This window comes from Garra rufa, chromosome 25 (genome assembly GCF_049309525.1).
Source record: "Garra rufa chromosome 25, GarRuf1.0, whole genome shotgun sequence".
Taxonomy (NCBI): Eukaryota; Metazoa; Chordata; class Actinopteri; order Cypriniformes; family Cyprinidae; genus Garra; species Garra rufa.
In genome coordinates, this window is record NC_133385.1 from 16,435,433 (window position 1) to 16,453,575 (window position 18,143).

Consider the following 18,143-nt stretch of genomic DNA (forward strand, 5'->3'; position numbering starts at 1 on the left):
ACACGCTAATTAATTTTACGAAAAGCATGCAAAAATGGACGTGAGGCCATATCTCCGCAACGGTTTGACGTATTGAGACCAAACTTGGTGTGTGTTATAATATGCATGACCTGAGGATACCTGCAGTGTTTCGTCACAGTGCCACCTAGTGGTCAGGAGATATAAAAAATGGCTATTTTTGCTTATAACTTCTCAGTGCTTTGCCAAAAAATCTCAAAGCTCATCCCGTTAGATTCGGAGGAGCATGCCGAGTCGAACCATATCCAAGTCGGCCATTTTGAATTTAGCTTTAAAATGTTGTATCTTGAGAACAGATTAGCGTATCGTTTCGACATTAATTACAAAAATGTTCGGCACTATGCCCTGAATGTACATAAAATTTTTGGGGCCAGCGCCACCTTGTGGTCAAAAGTTATAACGAAATTTCAAAAAATGCTAATAACTTATGTGAAAAATGGCTTATTGTAATGAAATTGATCTCAAAATATTCCTTGGGTCAGGCCGAGAACATTGATGCCAATTTTGGCCGAACTTACTGTCCGCCATTTTGATGAATGTAGAAAACCTACTTTAGAGCGTTTGTCGGATTTTCACCAAATTTGACTCGGATCATCTTCAGACCATGCTGACAAAAAGTTATGGATTTTGTGTCGATATTAAAAACCGTTTTCATTTAACGCATCAACAAATTTGCTGAAAAGATGCCAAAGCGCATCTGAAGCTGTATCTCCGCAAAGCTTTGAGATATTTGCACCAAATTTTGTATGTGGCATTATCACCTCACACTGATTACACCACATCTATTTGGTAACAGCGCCACCTATTGGTCAAGAGTAATAAACCATTCATTAACTATCAATTATAAATTGTCCAAAAATGCTAATAACTGTAGACAGCAATAGCCTAGTGTAATGAAATTAGTCTCAAAATATTCCTTGGGTCATGCCGACAACATAGATACCAAATATGCCACAGTTGGTCAAGCTTCCTGTCCGCCATTTTGATTTATGTTGAAAACCTACTTTTTCGAACTAGTCCTAGACCGTTAGTCCGATTTTCACCAAAATCGACTCAGATCATCTTCAGACTGTGCTGACAAAAAGTTATGGATTTCATGTTGATAGATGAAACCGTTTTCGTACAGCGCCTCTACAAATTTTAGGCTTGATGCCAAAATGATTCTGAGGCTTTATCTCTGCAAAGCTTTGACATAAAGACGGCAAACTTTGAGTGTGCCTTTGTCACCTCACACTAAACACACCACATCGATTTGATAACAGCGCCACCTGTTGGTCAAACCTAATAAGCCATTAAATCATATCAGTAGGCATTCTACATCATTCTGTCGTTTTGACTAAAATCATCTTAAAATGGCTTCTTTTTACTTGTTGCAGTTGGTCTGCTGTTCCTGCAATCCTTAGCTCCTCATTTTCCCCTTTGAATGCTTGGCCCCGTAATTGCTGCTTGCAGCTATATTTGTAGTTATTTTAGTACTTCAGACTAAAATGATAAATATTTCAGTAATAATTTAGTTAACAATCCTGTTTTGAATATACAGTTAAGTATTACAGCATTAGATTGAAAATCTTTAAGTTTAATGCAAAAGTTAAAAATAATATTTGAAAAGTTACTTAATTTTAATCAATTTATTTTAAATTGTTTTTTGTAATGTTTGGGTTCCATTTTTAGTAACTAGTTATTATCTATTTTAGTAATTCAAACTAAAATGAGATTTCAGTAATGACTTTTAGTTAACAATAACCTTGCTAAAGCATAAGAATTTTTTGTAACAATTTGAAAATGGTACAAACCCCACATTCTTATAGAGCTGTGCAATACACAATATTGATATGTACATGAATCAATAGTATTGTGCATTGCACAGCTGAGCGTCTTGCTCAGCCCCTTGAAGTAAAAATTCAGAAGAGCATCAACTGTAGTTTGTTAGATTATATTAAAAAAACCTTTATTGCCATTTTTACTATAGATTATACACTTAAACTTTATAGCAACACTTCAACACTAATCCCAGTTGGATAATACAAAATAATGCATCAACAACCAACATCCCACTACAGAGTGCGAAATGTTGGGAATATTAAAAGAAAAAATGAATTAACAGCCTTTAGTAATGCAAACTTTATTTACATAAAAAGAAAGATCCAGTACTTCATGCCATGCTCCTTAAAAGAAAGGAATCAATCCTACAAAAGTTATGAGAGCTTCAGAGATGCTTGGAAGAGAGAGAAAGAAAAGGCAGAAAGAAAACAGCAAAAATGGCAAACAGTGTTGAACAGATAGAAGTTGAGACCAAGTGAAAGTGACATTTAGATTTCTCTAAACTGTCTATTAAAAAAAGAAACAAGCCTCAGTTACACATATTACAGCATTCTGCACAGGAAAACTGTACACGGAAAACCCTAAATGACACGTAAAAGCCTGGTGTGGTTAGCCACTGTATGTACAAAAACAACTGTGCACAATACTAACATACAGAAAATGTTTACTTAATATTATACAATGTAGACAGACGGAGTTATTAATTTTTTCATCCTATTTCGCATAACCGTAATCTATGCACGCGTTTACCCTGAAAAACGTTGGAGTTTAGGGAAGTCGGCTGGCTATCTAGTGCGTTAGCGGAGAATGAAGGCGAGGCGCTGATCTACTGGCGGTTGCTCTTTATCCTCTCCAGCCTCTTTTTGAGGTCGTCGAGGTTGGAGGCGGGGGAGGAGGAGCGGGTGGGGCTGTGGGAGTGGGAGTGGGACTGCTCCTGCTGGAAGTGCTCGCGGGACTCCTTCAGCTGGGACAGTTTGCTGTGGAGCATGTCTGTGGAGGAGGCCACCGATGGTCTCAGGGAGCTGAGAGGAGGTCGGTCTTCCTCCGGCTGCCAAAGACAAGCATTTACAACTCAATTTTAAATACTATAAATAAAATTCTTAAAACTTGGCTGAAGAATTAATTATGGAAGCCCGTTTCCACCACTGAATAAAAAAATAAAACAAGGCTACTGCGAGATATACTTTTTTTTTTGAGAATAAAATAACTATTGTGAGATATAAATTCATAATTCTGAGAAGTCACAATTGTGAGAAATTAGTAATTGAGAAAGTCAATATTGTGAGAAAAAAAAGATGCAATATATAAATTTGTAATTCTGAGGGAAAAGTGTCAATTGCGAGGTATATTGTTATTGAGAAAAAAAAAAAAAACAAGTCACGATTGCCAGATAAATTCATAATTCTGAAAAATAGTCGCTATTGTGAGATACAAATTTGTAATTGAGAAGTCACTATTGCGAGATATAAATGTATACTTCTGAGGAAAAAGTCACTATTGCAAGATAAATTTGTAATTTGGAGAAAAAAAAGGAACTACCACGAGATAAAAAAAAAAAGTCATTGCAAGATATAAATTCGTAATTCTGAAAAGTCACTGTTACTACATACATTAGTAATTAAAAGAACTATTGCGAGGTAAATTTGTAATTCTGAGAGAAAAAGAGTCACTGTTGTGAAATAAATTCAAAATTCTGAGAAGTCACTATTGCGAGATATGAGTAACTGAGAAATAGGCACTATTGTGAGATAAATTTAATTGAGAAAAAAAAAGTGTCACTGTTGTGAGAAATAATTCTCAGAAGTCACTATTGTGAGATAAATTTGTAATTTTGAGAAAATAGTCACTATTGCAAGATATAAATTCATAATTCTGAGAAGTCACAATTGCGATACGTTTGTAATTCTGAGGAAAAAAAAATCAGTTGTGAGATTTATATCTTGCAATATCGACTATTTCTCAGAATTATGAATGAGTAATTCTTAGAAGTCACTATTGCAAGATAAAAATGAGTAATTCTGACAAATAAAGTCACTATTGCGAGATATACATTAAAAATTATGAAAAGTCATAATTGCGAGATAAATTCCTAATTGAGGGGGGGGGGGAACTACTGCGAGATATACTTTTAATTTTGAGAAAAACTATTGCGAGATATAAATTTATAATTTTGAGATGTCACAATTGCGAGAAATTCGTAATTGAGGAAGTCAATATTGTGAGATATAAATTCGTAATTCTGCGAAGTCACTATTGCAAGATATAATCTGTAATTGAGAAAGTCACTACTGTGAGAAATTCAATTTGAAAAAAAAAATATATATAAATTTGTAATTAAGAAAAAAAAGTCACTATTGAGATGAAAATTCATAATTGAAGTCACTATTGCGAGGTATAAATTCGTAATTCTAAGAAAGAAAAAAACTCAATCGCACGTTTAAATCTCGTTTTCGAATTTACCTTTTTTTTATTCAGTGGCTGAAATGTTAAATTATAAATAATTTGTTAAAACTACCATTATTATTAATATAAGTATTGTTAAAAGATCAAATATTATCAATAGAAAAAAATAAATAAATAAAAAAAAATAAAGATAAGAGACAAACCGTTGAGTTCTCAAGGCCGCGCCGTTGCCGTAAGATCTTCAGTCTCTCGTAGTAGGCGGCGGCGTTTAGATCTTCTCCGTTACTGCTGATGGGCACAGTGCTGGAGCTCGGCAAATACAAGTCTGTGCTGTGCTGAGGGATTACTGAAACACAACAGAGACCTCAATATGCTAGGACAAAATCAAGACAAAGATTTTATTAAAGTTAGCCCAACTCACCTGCAGAAGTCTGGATTCGGCCTTTTCCTTCACGTTCTGACTCAATCATGCGGAGTCCTCGCTCCACGTAACTCTGGAAGAACTGGGACGTGTTCCTCAAGAAGGGCTCGAGGTCTGCGTCAGAGTACTTCTGCTTGTATTCATACAGCTCTGTCAGACCCTGAGAAAAAACCCCACTCTGATTAATGAAGTACTGAACCGAGAACTGCATAATTCTGGTTATTTTGCGAAGATTGCAAACTGTTGTTACCTCTTTAGTATTCTCCTTGGAGCCAATCTTTTTGAAGATCTCAGAGAGGATGTCGCTCACTTTGGCCTTGATGAGTTTGTCATCCTATCCGAATCAAAACACAGTTGAAGCAACCAGATCAGCCACTAAAACTTTCAAAGTATCATCAAGATGAAGGTTTCAGTTCAGACCCATACCGATCTGAGGGCACCCTTCTCTGTGCCCTTGTCAGACTTGAGTCCGGAGAGGTTTACCGAATGCTTGACCACCCGCCTCAGATGTGCCTCCAGTTCTGACTCGTTGCGGTTCTCAATCATGGACATGTGATCTAATATCTATGAGAGAGAGACACACATTCACAGATCACTTTCACAAACCAAAAGTTACATGGAAAACTTTCCAGCTCCATTAATGTCTTAAATGTGTACCTTGGCGCCGGTGAGCTTGCAGAGTGCATGCAGCAGTGTCTTCAGTGTCCGGTGGGGAACGTCACTCTTCAGCTGTTTGAGCTTCTCTTTAGGGAAAACCTTCATGAAGTTGTGCACGTCCAGCAGGATGCGGTCTAGATTAATAGTATTGATGGTCTGCGGCAGGAAACGGATCATTCTCCATAGACACTGCATGGGACAGAGACAGGTGTTAAGTAGGCCAAAGTAAAGTAGGCCATACTTGCAATCAAAAGCTGCGTTTCCATTACAGATTTGCACGAAACTTTTGTGATATTTTATAAATGGCGATATAACTATTGTAAAATGACTTCATTAACCAATGTTATGCGGCTAAAATGTAATTTTTTCCATGTCGACAGATGTTGGTAGGTTTACAATACATCGCAGCCACCACACAAGCCATTTTTTATTTTTTATTAAATTGAAGACATAGGCACATTTGGTGATGTTTTGGTAGTGACATCTTGTTTTTTTTTTGGGTGTTATCCCATATAATTGTCACTACTGTAACAGTCACGACCGAAATATGTCATCATTGTTTTGGTACTGACAAAAGGGAACAATTCTTTATTTGGGGCAAATAAATTTTTGTACAGTTAGGCAAATTTTTTTTTGTATTTTAGTATGTTTCAGTAGTGTTTTAGTATGTGGGTTAAAATTCTGTAATGTGACTGCTACCAAAACATGGAATGTTTTGTCAAAAATAAAGTATACGAGAAAAATACGAAAATTAACTGCAGTTACTAGAAATGTGTACCTTGGATATTATACAATTTGCATACATAGTTTTATTTTTACTTCGCTTCTAGATTTATGTTTTCTGCTTTTTAAGTCTACATCTGTAATATGCTTTTGTCATTTAGTTTATCAGCTTTCAGTTTTGTAATACTTTAGCTTGTACAAAAATGAACAAATGTTGGCAACTAATTAAAAGTTTTTCCCTCAAATGATTTAATTCAAACTGTTAAAAATATTTACTTTAGTTTTAGTTTACAATAACACTGACTTGGATTATTAGCACTGCCATAAAAAGGAGAAAAGTGTGTGTGACATTCATCTGCAAAACATTTAAAAACACAAGACAATCAACTAATAAAATGAAATATAAAATGCATGTTGAGGTCACCATCCACCTTTAACTGATCAGACCACTGGTCTTGTTTTTGATGTCACAATAGTGCTCAAAGTTCAGAGCTTAAGTTGCAATTACGATTTCTACAACAATGGTATTTACTAGTAAAAAAAAAAGGTATTAAAATAATTTACATTATGTAAACGCATTATTACACATGATTCAGTGTAACTTTCTGGGTGTGTGGGTGGAACTAAGTGTATTCAATTTCTTGATTAAAAAAAAAAAATCTGAACCAAAATATTTCCCATTAATCGACATGATGCCAACCCCATGCAAGTGTAAAAGCGTTCACGATAAATGAGAGTTTAGGAAACTGATGCATTTCCATTGGGTGTATACTAAATTTGCAATTTCAATTTGAAGGGTCAAGGAAACGCAGCTTGTTTTGTTGGAGAACATTGAGAGCAGTGTTTTTTGAAGGTTATAATACATTAAAGAATGATCAAGTGACGTTTACGCACGCCAGGTGACCTGTAAATGCGAAAAAAAATTGTTTCCCACAGCCTTTTTTTTTTTTAAAGATTCCTTTTTCAAACAGCCTGAAAAACCACCTCATGCAAGACTAAAACTTTTGCAATAAAATAGTTAGGAAAATGATGCGCTTCCATTGGGTGTATACTGACGCCAAGAAAACACCAAACACACCAAATAACAGCCAAGTAAATAAATTTTATCCATCATGATTTCTTTAGATCATGGAAAGTCCCAAAACACATGGGCCAAGAGTTCTGCTTACACTATGATGTAGCTCAAATGTCAACATGCATATGCGTCCACAAAGTGCACAAGTTTTACCTTCATGACAAGTTCAGAGAACATGGGGGAGCCAGCGGTGCTGATAAGACTGTCCTGCAGCAGCACCAGCAAAGCACTGGAAAGAAAACAATGACCTTTAACCTTCAACCATCGATTACAGTCAGTCTGCAGTGTTGGCCAAATGTACACAGAACAGTACACATAACAAAGGTTCCCGGAGAAACCCAGTGCTAACCTTAGGATGTTGGTCTGATCGGATTTCTCCAGCACTCGAACCACCAGCAGGTTGACAGAACGAATGAGCTGCTGTCCGTCCTCGATATCCTCCACTCTGGAGTCCAACATCAGCGTGATCAGACCATGCATCAGATCCTTCAGGACGCCCATGGAGGCCTCACGCGCCAGACTCTCCATAGAGAACAGCTGGAAATGGACACGGTGACTCAGCACACCAAAGAACAATGACTTTTGTTTGCCTCTCCATGCATAAACTATTTTTTGCTAACAAAAGCTGTTTGTTTCTGGCAATACAATACTAGATGTGTTCAGAAATCAGGCCTGAACTTCCTGCAGTCTTCCACGCTGAAGCAAAAGCTCTCTTCTAGACTAAAGGTAAAGCAGCACTCACAGAAAGCATGTTTCCAATGATGCAGCTGTAGAGTTTGAAGATGTCCTCTTTGTCCAGCCGATCATCAGCCATGTGCGTGTTGTAAATGAGCCGCAGCTGCATGAAGGTGGCGATGAGGAACTGGTCGATGTGTCCAGACATGGCTTCCGCTTTGTCTGCCTGCCTCAAAACCTCATCGATCTGCAGAAAAGAAAAACAGGGAAATGTATTACTGAATGTGCAAATTCTTGCTGGAAAGTAGTAAAGGAATAGTTCACCCCATTTTGAAAATTCTGTCATTAATTACTCACCCTCATGTCATTCCAAACCTGTAAGACCTTTGTTCATTATTGGAAAAGAATTCTCATAGCTCTAAAAAAATTACGGTTGAACCACTGATGTAACATGGACTATTTTAACAACGTTCTTACTACCTTTCTGGGCCTTGGACATGTTACCTGCATTGCAGTCTATGCAGGGTTGGATAGCTCTCGGATTTCATCAAACATATCTTAATTGGTGTTCCGCAAATGAACGAAGGTCTTACGGGTTTGAAACATCAAGCCTGGCTATAACATAAAAATCCAAGAATCTAAATAGTGTAAGCAGGACACCCACCTGCGCCAAGGCCTGGATACTGGTGTTAATGTCTCCACTGGCCACTTGGGAGATGACAAAGTTGATGGTGGAGGCAGTGCTGTTGTGAATGTCGTCAAAATGAGGAGAGACCGAACGCATCCTGAAATTCACAAAATTTAAACATTTAACAAAAGTGATAACACCTTGGCATTTCAGAAGCCAAAATATTTGATCAAGCAAGAGATTTAACAGACTTAAAGACTCTTACTTGCGCTCAGGAATCATGACTGGCTCCAGAACGTCGTCCAGTTTGTGCTGCACCAGGTCAGGGATATCGCTGGCACATGTGTGGTTGTTCTCGAACACGTCCAGATCCAGCTGAAACTCTTTTGGAATGGATGGAGCCGACTGCTCCAAGTGAGCGTTCTGTGCCCGAGCTTGTCTGTCGAAAATGGAGGAAATAGTCACTTCTGCTGCAATTTTATGCTATATAATCCCCACATCATCAATAAGAGCCCACATTTTTGATTTGGTACCAGCCATAATGAAAGTATCAAAGCGTAATCCACTTCCTTGAGTTTCCTTGAAATACAAAATTTGCAACAATGAATATCGCCATTTTAAACTATATTCAAGTCACCGGAATAGTTTCAGGTACAGGAGCATTAATCGTAGCGTTAAAAAGAATCAAATGACCATTTACATTCCTTTTTTAAGTTCAAATAGACTTATTGAATCGGTTTCAAATTTAGTCTATCATTAATTAATGCCCTTGTGCAAATTCTCTCTAAATCGCATATCTTTTATCAAATACATTGCACAAGTACGTACACTAACAGACTCCCATTCAAAAAATTGGGTTAAGATTTTCCAAAATTTTAATTTAAATAAAAATTGATTTAATTTTTTAATGCAACGTTTCTGAATAGTCACGGAAAACTTAACATGTTTTTACTATTTCAAATTAATGAAAGTGTGGAAACATACTTGACTTTCAAACTACGTTTTTACTGTTATACACTACCAGTCAAGATTAAGGTTTTTTTTTTTTTTAAAGTCTCCTCGGCTCACCAAGCATGCATTTATTTGATCCAAAATACAGCAAAAGCAGTAATATTGTGATTTTTTTTACCATTTAAAAAAATAACTGCTTTCTATTTGAATACATTTAAAAACTTAATTTATTCCTGTAATCAAAGCAAAGTTTTCAGCATCATTTTAAGGATTCTTTGATGAACAGAAAGATCAGCATTTATCTAAAATAAACTTTTGAAACATTATACACTATACCATTCAAAAATTAACACTTATTTAGCAAGGATGCTTCAAAAGTGATGATAGAGACATGTACAATGATTTCTATTTTAGATAAATGCTGTTCTTCTGAACTTTCTATTCAAAGAAACCTGAAAAAAAAAAATCCACTCAGCTGTTTTCAATACAATAATAAATAATAATAATAATAATAATAAATTATTATTATTGTTTTTTTGAGCAGCAAATCAGAGTATTAGAATGATCTCTGAAGGACCATGTGACTGGAATAATGATGCTAAAAATTCAGCTTTGAAATCACAGGAATAAATTAAATTTTCAAATTTTCAAATAGAAAAAGTAATTTTAAATAGAAATGTTTTAATTTTACAGTTTTTTTCCCTGTAATTTGGATCAAATAAATGCAGGCTTGATGAGCATAAGACACGTCTTTATAAAAAAAAATTAATAAAATCTTAGTTCAAAAATTAATACTAATAGTGTATACTCCTTACATAAATCACTAAGCGAATTCATATCAAATATGAAACAGTCATCCATAAGATCTAATAAAGTCCCTAATATTTCAGTCCATTTTTTTTGTGATCTCTAGACCTCCAGGATGTCAGGTGCCTTGTGAGCAGTGGCTACAGCTGTATGGCAGTACTTACATCCTGTAAGTGCGATACATTATTCTGTCCATGGAGGGCAGCGAAGAAAAGAAAGGAATAGTAAGAGGCGAAGAGAAAAGCTCAGGATTAAGAAACAACATGCAAGAGGACAGAATGAGACTATGCGTGTATAGAAAGTATTACACATGGGCCAGGAAATGATCATTCAAGAGTGCATAATCAGTACATACTTGAGCTTGTTGGGTACTTCCTCTTGAGCGGGCTTGCGCAGGAAGGTTGCATTAGGATTGGTGGGATGCTCTTTCTGTGGTCGCTCCTGTTTGGCAGAGACTGCAGGCGTCTTCTTGGCCGAACGTTTGATCCTTTCTTCTAGCATGCTCATTTCTTTCTCAGACAACTTGAGAATAAAAAAAGTTCAAAGTTGATTTTAGCATGACACATCAGATTTAACTTCGTAATAAAAGTGAATTATCGTCTTACATTGCCGATGAGTTTGAAGACTTGATCTCCACAGGCGTTATAGGCAGCCACAACTGTATTGAGCGCAGCGTTGCGGACAGTAGTGTCACGGTCTCCAATGTGAACGGCGATGTCTTTGAGAGCCTTGGCTGGAGTCGGCTGGCACACATTCATACTGAAGTTCTCAATCAGGCAGCCGAGTTCCTCAAGACATTCTGAAGAATAGTTAAGAGAGAAACCATGATAAAGATACTTTCCACTGTAAATAATGACCATCTGTGATTGAGAAACCAAATCCATGTGCATTTACCAGATCTCTGCTTTGAGTTTTTGGATTTGGTCCCTTCCATTAGGAAGGGGAAGACTTTACTGGCGGCGTAGACTTTACACAGCATCGTCAGAATGGCTCTGACGTCTTTACGCACCACATCTTTTGACTCTCCAACCTGAAGGACAAGAAACCAAGAAGCACCATGTTAGGCTGTGTTTTTCAACAAACTAGCTGCACCAAAGTTAAAAAAAAGGAAGACCCACCTTGAGGATCATGTAGGGGATGAAAGATGAGGCCTCGTAGTCATTGAGCTGGTAGTTCTTCCTGCTCAGCATGGTGAAGAGCAGCTTGAGGAACTCCAGGGCTTTCATCAACACACTGGTGTTTGTGTCAAAGAACCGCAAGGTGAACCACTTCAATATTAGATCAAGACAGCCAATCACAGCTTCACACTCTGGCTCCATGTGCTGGAAAATACAGCCACAAGTTGTATGGAAGTCTAGTACAGATTAATAAAATATGATTCACCAATTGCCACATGACTAACCTCAATCATGGCTCCAATAGCTTTTACATGGCGCTGAAAGTCAAAGTGGAAAAGTTCATCTTGGAGCCACTTGGCCAGACATGTGGACATTTGAGTCTTCAGCTGCTCCACATACTCGTCACGAGGAGTCATGAAGTTCCACTTGAGAATCTAGAGAAGAGTTAAAAAATGGTAACCAAACATGGCAAAAAGCCTAACGGTGCTACTCAACGGAGCAAAAGCTGCTTACCTTCAGTGACTTCTCATCCTTGATCCTCTGCTCTTTGCCATTGGGAACGAGGATGAAGATGGGACCGGATTTGTCCTCCTCATCCTTTGCACCAGCCTTAACTGGAGGTTTCTTACCCACAACACCCTAAAGGGTGAAGAAAACAATTGTTACACAAAGTCTCAAGCTCTGTTACTTTAGGTCAAGAATTTCTTTGATGCTAATGCCTCTGCCAAGCAGGATTGGTCATTTTAAACCCATTTATCAAACAAAGACCTATAGCAAATAAATGAATAAACATCATGGCATTAAAAACCACAACAAATTCCTTGCGTGTTTGCGCACACCTGACGAATAAAGCCAATTCTGATATTGATTATTAATGCTCTGGAGCCACATGGGGCACTAAAGACTTTCCGAAGCAAATTTGTGTGTTTGTGTAGGAAAAATTTCCATATTTTAAACTTTATAAACCTTAATCTCTAGCTGCCGCTAACTGTCGCACATGCGTTCATGAAAGTGTCGTTCCAGCAGATGACGTAGGATGTGGGTGAAGCTGGAGTTCCGGTGAGAAGTGACGAACGCAGAAACGCAGAGGAGAGAGCAAATCAAAACACCGGTCATAGTACAAAACGAGACTGGTTTTCCAAAACTTGAACATATTCTCACTGGAGCTTATGCTACACCTACATCCTGTCATCCACTGGAACGCCACTCTCATAAACCAGTATACGACAGTTAGCAGAAGATAAAGATTATGGTTTATACAGTTTTAAATATGGATATTTTTCTTAAACATCAATTTGTTTTAGAAGGCCTTTACTAACCCCCCAGAGCTGTGTAAAGTACTTTTTATGATGGATGGATGCCCTTTATTGGACTTCAAAATCTCAACACTCATTCACTGCCATTATAAATCTTGGAAGAGTCAGGACATTTAATATAGCTCCAACTGTATTGGTCTGACAGAAGAAAATCAGACACACCTAGGATGGCTTGAGGGTGAGTAAATCACTGGTTAATTTTCATTTTAAAGCTTCTTGTTAGCAACAGGTTTATACCTGCTTCTCATTACAATAATTGTAATAATTTCCACTGACTACCAAAATTAGATTGGACCATTACAGCTGAATAATGAAGACGAGATTACAGAAAGTTCACAAGTTCCCTCTTACAGATAATAAACTGAGCGGAAGGTTGTGCGTATTTGGCGTGCTGTCTGGTAGAGGGCCTCAAGCTCGGTAGTCATTCCCGAGCCCGGGGTTCTCCCCCGCCCAGGGGGAGTGGTCCGAGCTCAGCACTGGCCCGAACCCTATAAGTGCCCCCCCCCACATGGGCTTGTGTTATTTATAGGGATTCTTTCCTACGCTGATTGGATAGGGAGAGTGATTGCTAAGGGTGAATTGGCCATGTTAATTATCTGTGTGAACTCTTCCCGAAATTTGTTAATAAAACATCACGTGAATGTTTACGTTACATGCAGTGCTTCCACACCAAACCGTGCCACCTCATACCAGCTCCATTGGCGCTCTGAGATTGTAATATACCTTTATGCTGCTAGGCGTCCCTCTTGAGAGCCCATTTTGTTTAGCATTATCTTTCTCTCCCTTCACCTTGAGCTCCATGCTCTCTCTCTAGTGCATAGAATGACGCTTTAGAGAGCAACACTCATTTAAAACAAATGCAGAACCCAATTCATTCTCAGACTGTTTTTACATTTATAGAAAAATAGGCCAAATTGTAAGACCTGTATGGCTTAATACAACAAATCATTCATCTTACTAGCAGAAAACCTATTAAAGTGCATTTTTTAAAAATTCCACATCGTTTTATACATATTTTGGACTATGGGGGCAACATTATTTCAATGATGAGAAAAGGCTGCACTCAGTGAGCTACTGCACTTACCTGTTGCTAATTTTATCAAAACAATGGCAGAGACAAGAAACGCCAGATGCCATCCTGGCAGGATGTTAACATGCCGACACCACAGCCACTGAAGGATTTCACACGATATCCGGGGGCGTTTAGACTCATGGGGAAAATAAATGGTATGACATTTGCTTTAAGCCTACACTTACATCCATTGCCACCTGTAAGCTCTTTCAGTAGCCGCGTTCATCATATCAGTATTTTATTTGAGTTGTATTGCCGTAAAAATAGAAACAGTGGCTTACCCAGCGCAACCATTTCACATTATAATGGCACCCCCATAGCCCAAAGTATGTATAAAACAATGTGGATTTTAAATAAATCTTACATGGGTTTAACTACATATTTCAGTAAGAGATAAAATCTACATCATTACCATTACCATACATGTCATAATACCCAGGGTCCCCTTTAAACACAAAAGAACAGTCACTGTCTTTCCATGAACAACTCCTTGTGTATTATGAACCTGATGTTTCAGATGACAGTTTCAGTTTAGGAAAAGGTTTTAAATATTTCATGAGCAGCAACCCTAACCCTAACCCAATGCAGTCAAAGCAGAAACACTGAAATGTGCCACACCTTTTTAGCCGCAGGACCTGCTGGTTTAGCTTTCTTAGTGTCTGGTTTGGGTTCTGGTTCACTGAAATCTTCACTGGGAATTTGGTTCCTGGCTGGAGCTGTAAAATAAAAAGACGTTCAAGTTGAGTCCAGAATCTTTCAAATTTAAATCTTTAGAAAACCTTTTTAATTGACATTGTTCCGCTGGTTTATTTGATTTAAGGATAAAAAATATAATAATAATAATAATAATAAATAATAATAATAATAATAAGAGTAGATATAGGTCATGTTAGCTGTGGTTAAATGGAAAGTGTAGGAACCTGCGGCAGGTTTGGCAGCAGGGGCGCTGGAGGCGTGTTTGGAAGCTGCAGCTTTGGCAGGAGCTGCAGGCTTGGCTGGCATCACAGCCCTGGCCTTCTCCAGCATGCCAACCACCTGGTCTTTTGAGGCCTGCTGCAGTAAGACAAGAGTGACACTGATGTCATACAACTGCTTTTTTATGGTCAAAAGTTGATCCATGAGTTTTGATCTTATCAACCATCTAAAATAACCTTGAACGAAGAAGAAAAAAAAAAAAAAAAAATCACTTTTATTCAGGATTCATTTTAGTGATCAAAAAGTGACAGTCAAGACATAAATCGAACATAAAACTCTCCCACTTACTTTCAGTTTGCCGGTAGCCTTGAACATCTTCTCGTAGCTCAGGTGCATCATGAAAGTAGGAAGTGCATCCTGAGCTTTCTTGCGCACGTCTCCACTGCGGTCCTCCAGGCAGACGTACAGGTGAGGCACACACAGCATGAGGTCCGTAGGCACCGCACGCATTGTGGGCAACTTCTCAGCAAGCCAGCCCAGCAGCTACAGAATTAACAGCATTTTAGCTTGTGATCATCGATCAAATAAAGTCACTGATAAGCTACTACACTTAAAGGGATAGTTTACCTAATGACAGGTACATTAGGTACCATTTTTGGGTTCTCACCCTCATGTTGTTCCAAACCCATAAGACCATCTTTATGATCAACTTCAGAACACAAATTAAGATATTTTTGACGAAACCCAAAAGCTTTCTGACTCTGCACAGACAGCAATGCAACTACCATGTTCAAGGCCCAGAAAGGTAGTAAGGACGTCGTTAAAATAGTCAATGTGACATCAGTGGTTTAACAGTGATGTTATGAAGCTACAAGAACACTGTGCGCAAAGAAAACAAAAATAACGACTTCATTCAACAATTTCTTCTCTTTAGTTTCAGTCTTCACCATTCTGTTGCGTTGCAGTCTATGCAGGGTCAGAAAGCTCTTAATTTGTGTTCTGAAGATGAACAAAGGTCTTACAGATTTGGAACAGCATGAGGGTATAACAATTTTCATTTTGGGGTGAACTATCCCTTTAAGGGCTTTCAGGTTATTTTTGTTAACGTTTGGTGTTTTAGCCATGCCTTTTCTATAAGTATGAGCTCCACATTTTTATATCATCCTATTTTATTCTCCTTTTTAATATTTTGTTGAAAGGTTTCATTTACTTCATATGCCAGGCATTACATATTACATTACCTCCTGTCTGAGGAAGGGGTTTTCCCTCTTGAGTTCCTCTGCTAAGTCCTCTCCTTCAAGCCACTCCTTCATTCCAGTCTGCTCCACCCATGCATTCAGCGTTGTCAAGGCAGCAGCACGGACGTTAGGCTGAAAAGTCAAATTTCAAACAAATTTTTAGGTCATCTGAGCTTCACAAACCTGTGTGATGCCACACCACAGACTCCCAATCATCGTTTCATACCTTGCTGTCACCAAGAACAGTAATGATTGGAATTCCCAGGTTCTTGACGTGCTGTTTGAGTGACGGACCCATGGCCGTGGCTATCTGCTGCAGGATATTGAGAGTCTGCTGGACCTACAGACACATTTTACGTGATTACAACCATGTCTTTAACTTGCCGATGTCTGGAGGGCAATGGAGAGCACTTTAACCGTCTGAATGTTTAAATGTGGTTTAGTGAGTTAAAAGTAAAAACAATTACCAGTAGTTTGTTGGAATCATTGAGACGGCCCTTCAGTGCCATCGGCAGCTCGCCGATGTTGGCTTGGATGAATTTGGCCTCAGAAATTACATTGGCCACCTCATCAAGCCCCACCTTCCTGATCTTCCAGTTCTTGTCGCTGATATTTGACACCATTTCCGATGTGATTTTATCACTGTAAACAAAAATCAGTCTTAATCTTACTGGTTTGTTCACACTGGGATTCAGAAACTGTTTGATGAATGTATAATTTGAAAAGAAAATTGCCACTCTCACAGACCTGATATCAGTTCTGGGCAGCAGGTCCATGATGTCTCCAGCTCCACCGTCCACCTCCTCTTCTTCAGCAGCATCTCCCTCCTCATCTGCTCCTGCTTTTTTGGCGCCACGGCTGGGGGCGGGAGGAGACTGACCCTGCATCTGTCGTAAAAAAAATATATAATTGACAAGATTTAAAAGGTGATCATTGAAAATACAACAAATACTTTATTTTCTTTTGCTCCTTTTTTCTTTTGTTTAAATTTGTACTCATCTATTTTTATTTACTTGTTTGTTGATCTTTTTCCTTTCATTTATTTTTCTCTAATTTACTAATTTGGGGTTCAAGTGCGTAATGCTTAAACCCTACTGTAATTGTTAGAATGGCCACAGATCAGCAATCTCTATTTAAAACTGATCGTGCAGATCAAACCCCAAACTGTACAGACTTTAAACTTGGAGGGATGGTAGTACTCACACCGCCGAAAACGTGACCAAGGCTTGCCTCAATAAGCCTGACGGGGGCACTACAGCGATCAATAGTATGAAATCGCTCATAACTCCTAAACTGTCAGTTGCAGGTTCAAGGGTCTTATGTAATTGTAATCCTGGGCTCACGCCAGACAACATTTTTTGGGTATTTTGGATTATCTGAAGAAAAAAAAAAAAAAAAAAAAAAAAAACAAGAAAAAAAAATCCTATTTCAATCTAGTCCCAATTTTTTTTTCCCAACTGGAACCAAACCAGTGCAGAAAGATTCTCTGGAGAGTGAATATCAATAGTTATCACTGTCACAAAGGGATGCCCGAACGTTCAAAAGGGACAGGGCCACTTTTTGTAAAATGCCTATAACTCTTGAATCGAATGAGATCTTCGCTCAACTCAGAACAGTTATGCAAGAGCTTAACATGAGGTCACAGGACAAAAATCACGGAGCTCGGCCATTTGGTGGCACTATAATCCTATTATCCCATCAACATGAAAATCGCTGTCCTTTGTCCAAAGTGCCTCAAGTGTCTATAAGGACATGTGCATCTTAAAAAAAAAAAAAAAATTTTTTATATATATATATATATATAATAAAATAAATATTAAAACTCCACTTTAAAATGAAAACGCAGTAGTCTACACTAGCGTTTCCGAAACAATCTCAGTCTACACTACACAACCGAAAACGCATGTCATATGACCATTCATGCAGGTACAACCATATTTAAAGTCTCCGTTTTGGTCTGTTTACACTGAAATGCAACCCCAGAGTTTTCAAACTAAAACCGGGTCTAAAGCGTTTTCAAAAGTCTCTGTTTTCAAAGGGTCGAAAATGCTGAAGTAGTGTAAACATCAGGTGTAACCATAGCAAAAGTTATGCGTTTTAAAACAAAAACGCAATACTGTAAATGCAGCCTTAGACAATGTTAACAGAGGGTGATAGGAACAAAACGTGGCAGGCCTGTTTGACTTAAAGCTCTTAAAAGGTCTGTGAGAAATTTGAAAGAAATCGACCATTTGGAGGTGTGATATTGTCAAGGGTGTATATGATTTTACTTTTTTCCCCACACATACACACGACATTCGTATTA

General features: G+C 38.0%; 1 protein-coding gene and 1 long non-coding RNA gene across 3 annotated transcripts in view; one reads left to right on the forward strand and one right to left on the reverse strand.

Moving 5' to 3' along the window:
• Nucleotides 1–2,124: 2,124 nt before the first annotated feature.
• ckap5 (cytoskeleton associated protein 5) overlaps nt 2,125–18,143 on the reverse strand; it is a 28,374-nt gene continuing 12,355 nt past the window's right edge. The window contains exons 21-45 of one of the 2 annotated variants that reach the window (XM_073831537.1): nt 16,586–16,725; nt 16,306–16,480; nt 16,065–16,178; nt 15,842–15,970; nt 14,949–15,143; nt 14,606–14,738; nt 14,304–14,401; nt 11,811–11,936; nt 11,582–11,731; nt 11,298–11,501; nt 11,074–11,209; nt 10,785–10,978; nt 10,535–10,701; nt 10,344–10,367; nt 8,687–8,860; nt 8,458–8,578; nt 7,861–8,040; nt 7,468–7,655; nt 7,272–7,347; nt 5,321–5,509; nt 5,090–5,227; nt 4,914–4,997; nt 4,664–4,823; nt 4,446–4,588; nt 2,125–2,887 (exon numbers count right to left, since the gene is read on the reverse strand). In XM_073831537.1, coding sequence (XP_073687638.1) covers nt 2,666–2,887; nt 4,446–4,588; nt 4,664–4,823; nt 4,914–4,997; nt 5,090–5,227; nt 5,321–5,509; nt 7,272–7,347; nt 7,468–7,655; nt 7,861–8,040; nt 8,458–8,578; nt 8,687–8,860; nt 10,344–10,367; nt 10,535–10,701; nt 10,785–10,978; nt 11,074–11,209; nt 11,298–11,501; nt 11,582–11,731; nt 11,811–11,936; nt 14,304–14,401; nt 14,606–14,738; nt 14,949–15,143; nt 15,842–15,970; nt 16,065–16,178; nt 16,306–16,480; nt 16,586–16,725 — 3,660 coding nt within the window. In that variant the 3' untranslated portion in view covers nt 2,125–2,665. The remainder of the gene's footprint in view (nt 2,888–4,445; nt 4,589–4,663; nt 4,824–4,913; nt 4,998–5,089; nt 5,228–5,320; nt 5,510–7,271; nt 7,348–7,467; nt 7,656–7,860; nt 8,041–8,457; nt 8,579–8,686; nt 8,861–10,343; nt 10,368–10,534; nt 10,702–10,784; nt 10,979–11,073; nt 11,210–11,297; nt 11,502–11,581; nt 11,732–11,810; nt 11,937–14,303; nt 14,402–14,605; nt 14,739–14,948; nt 15,144–15,841; nt 15,971–16,064; nt 16,179–16,305; nt 16,481–16,585; nt 16,726–18,143) is intronic. The other variant, XM_073831538.1, reaches the window with a different exon arrangement.
• Nucleotides 7,534–8,055, forward strand: LOC141301284 (uncharacterized). Its single transcript, XR_012342150.1, has 3 exons — nt 7,534–7,670; nt 7,772–7,844; nt 7,918–8,055. It is a non-coding gene; the product is annotated as an uncharacterized lncRNA (long non-coding RNA).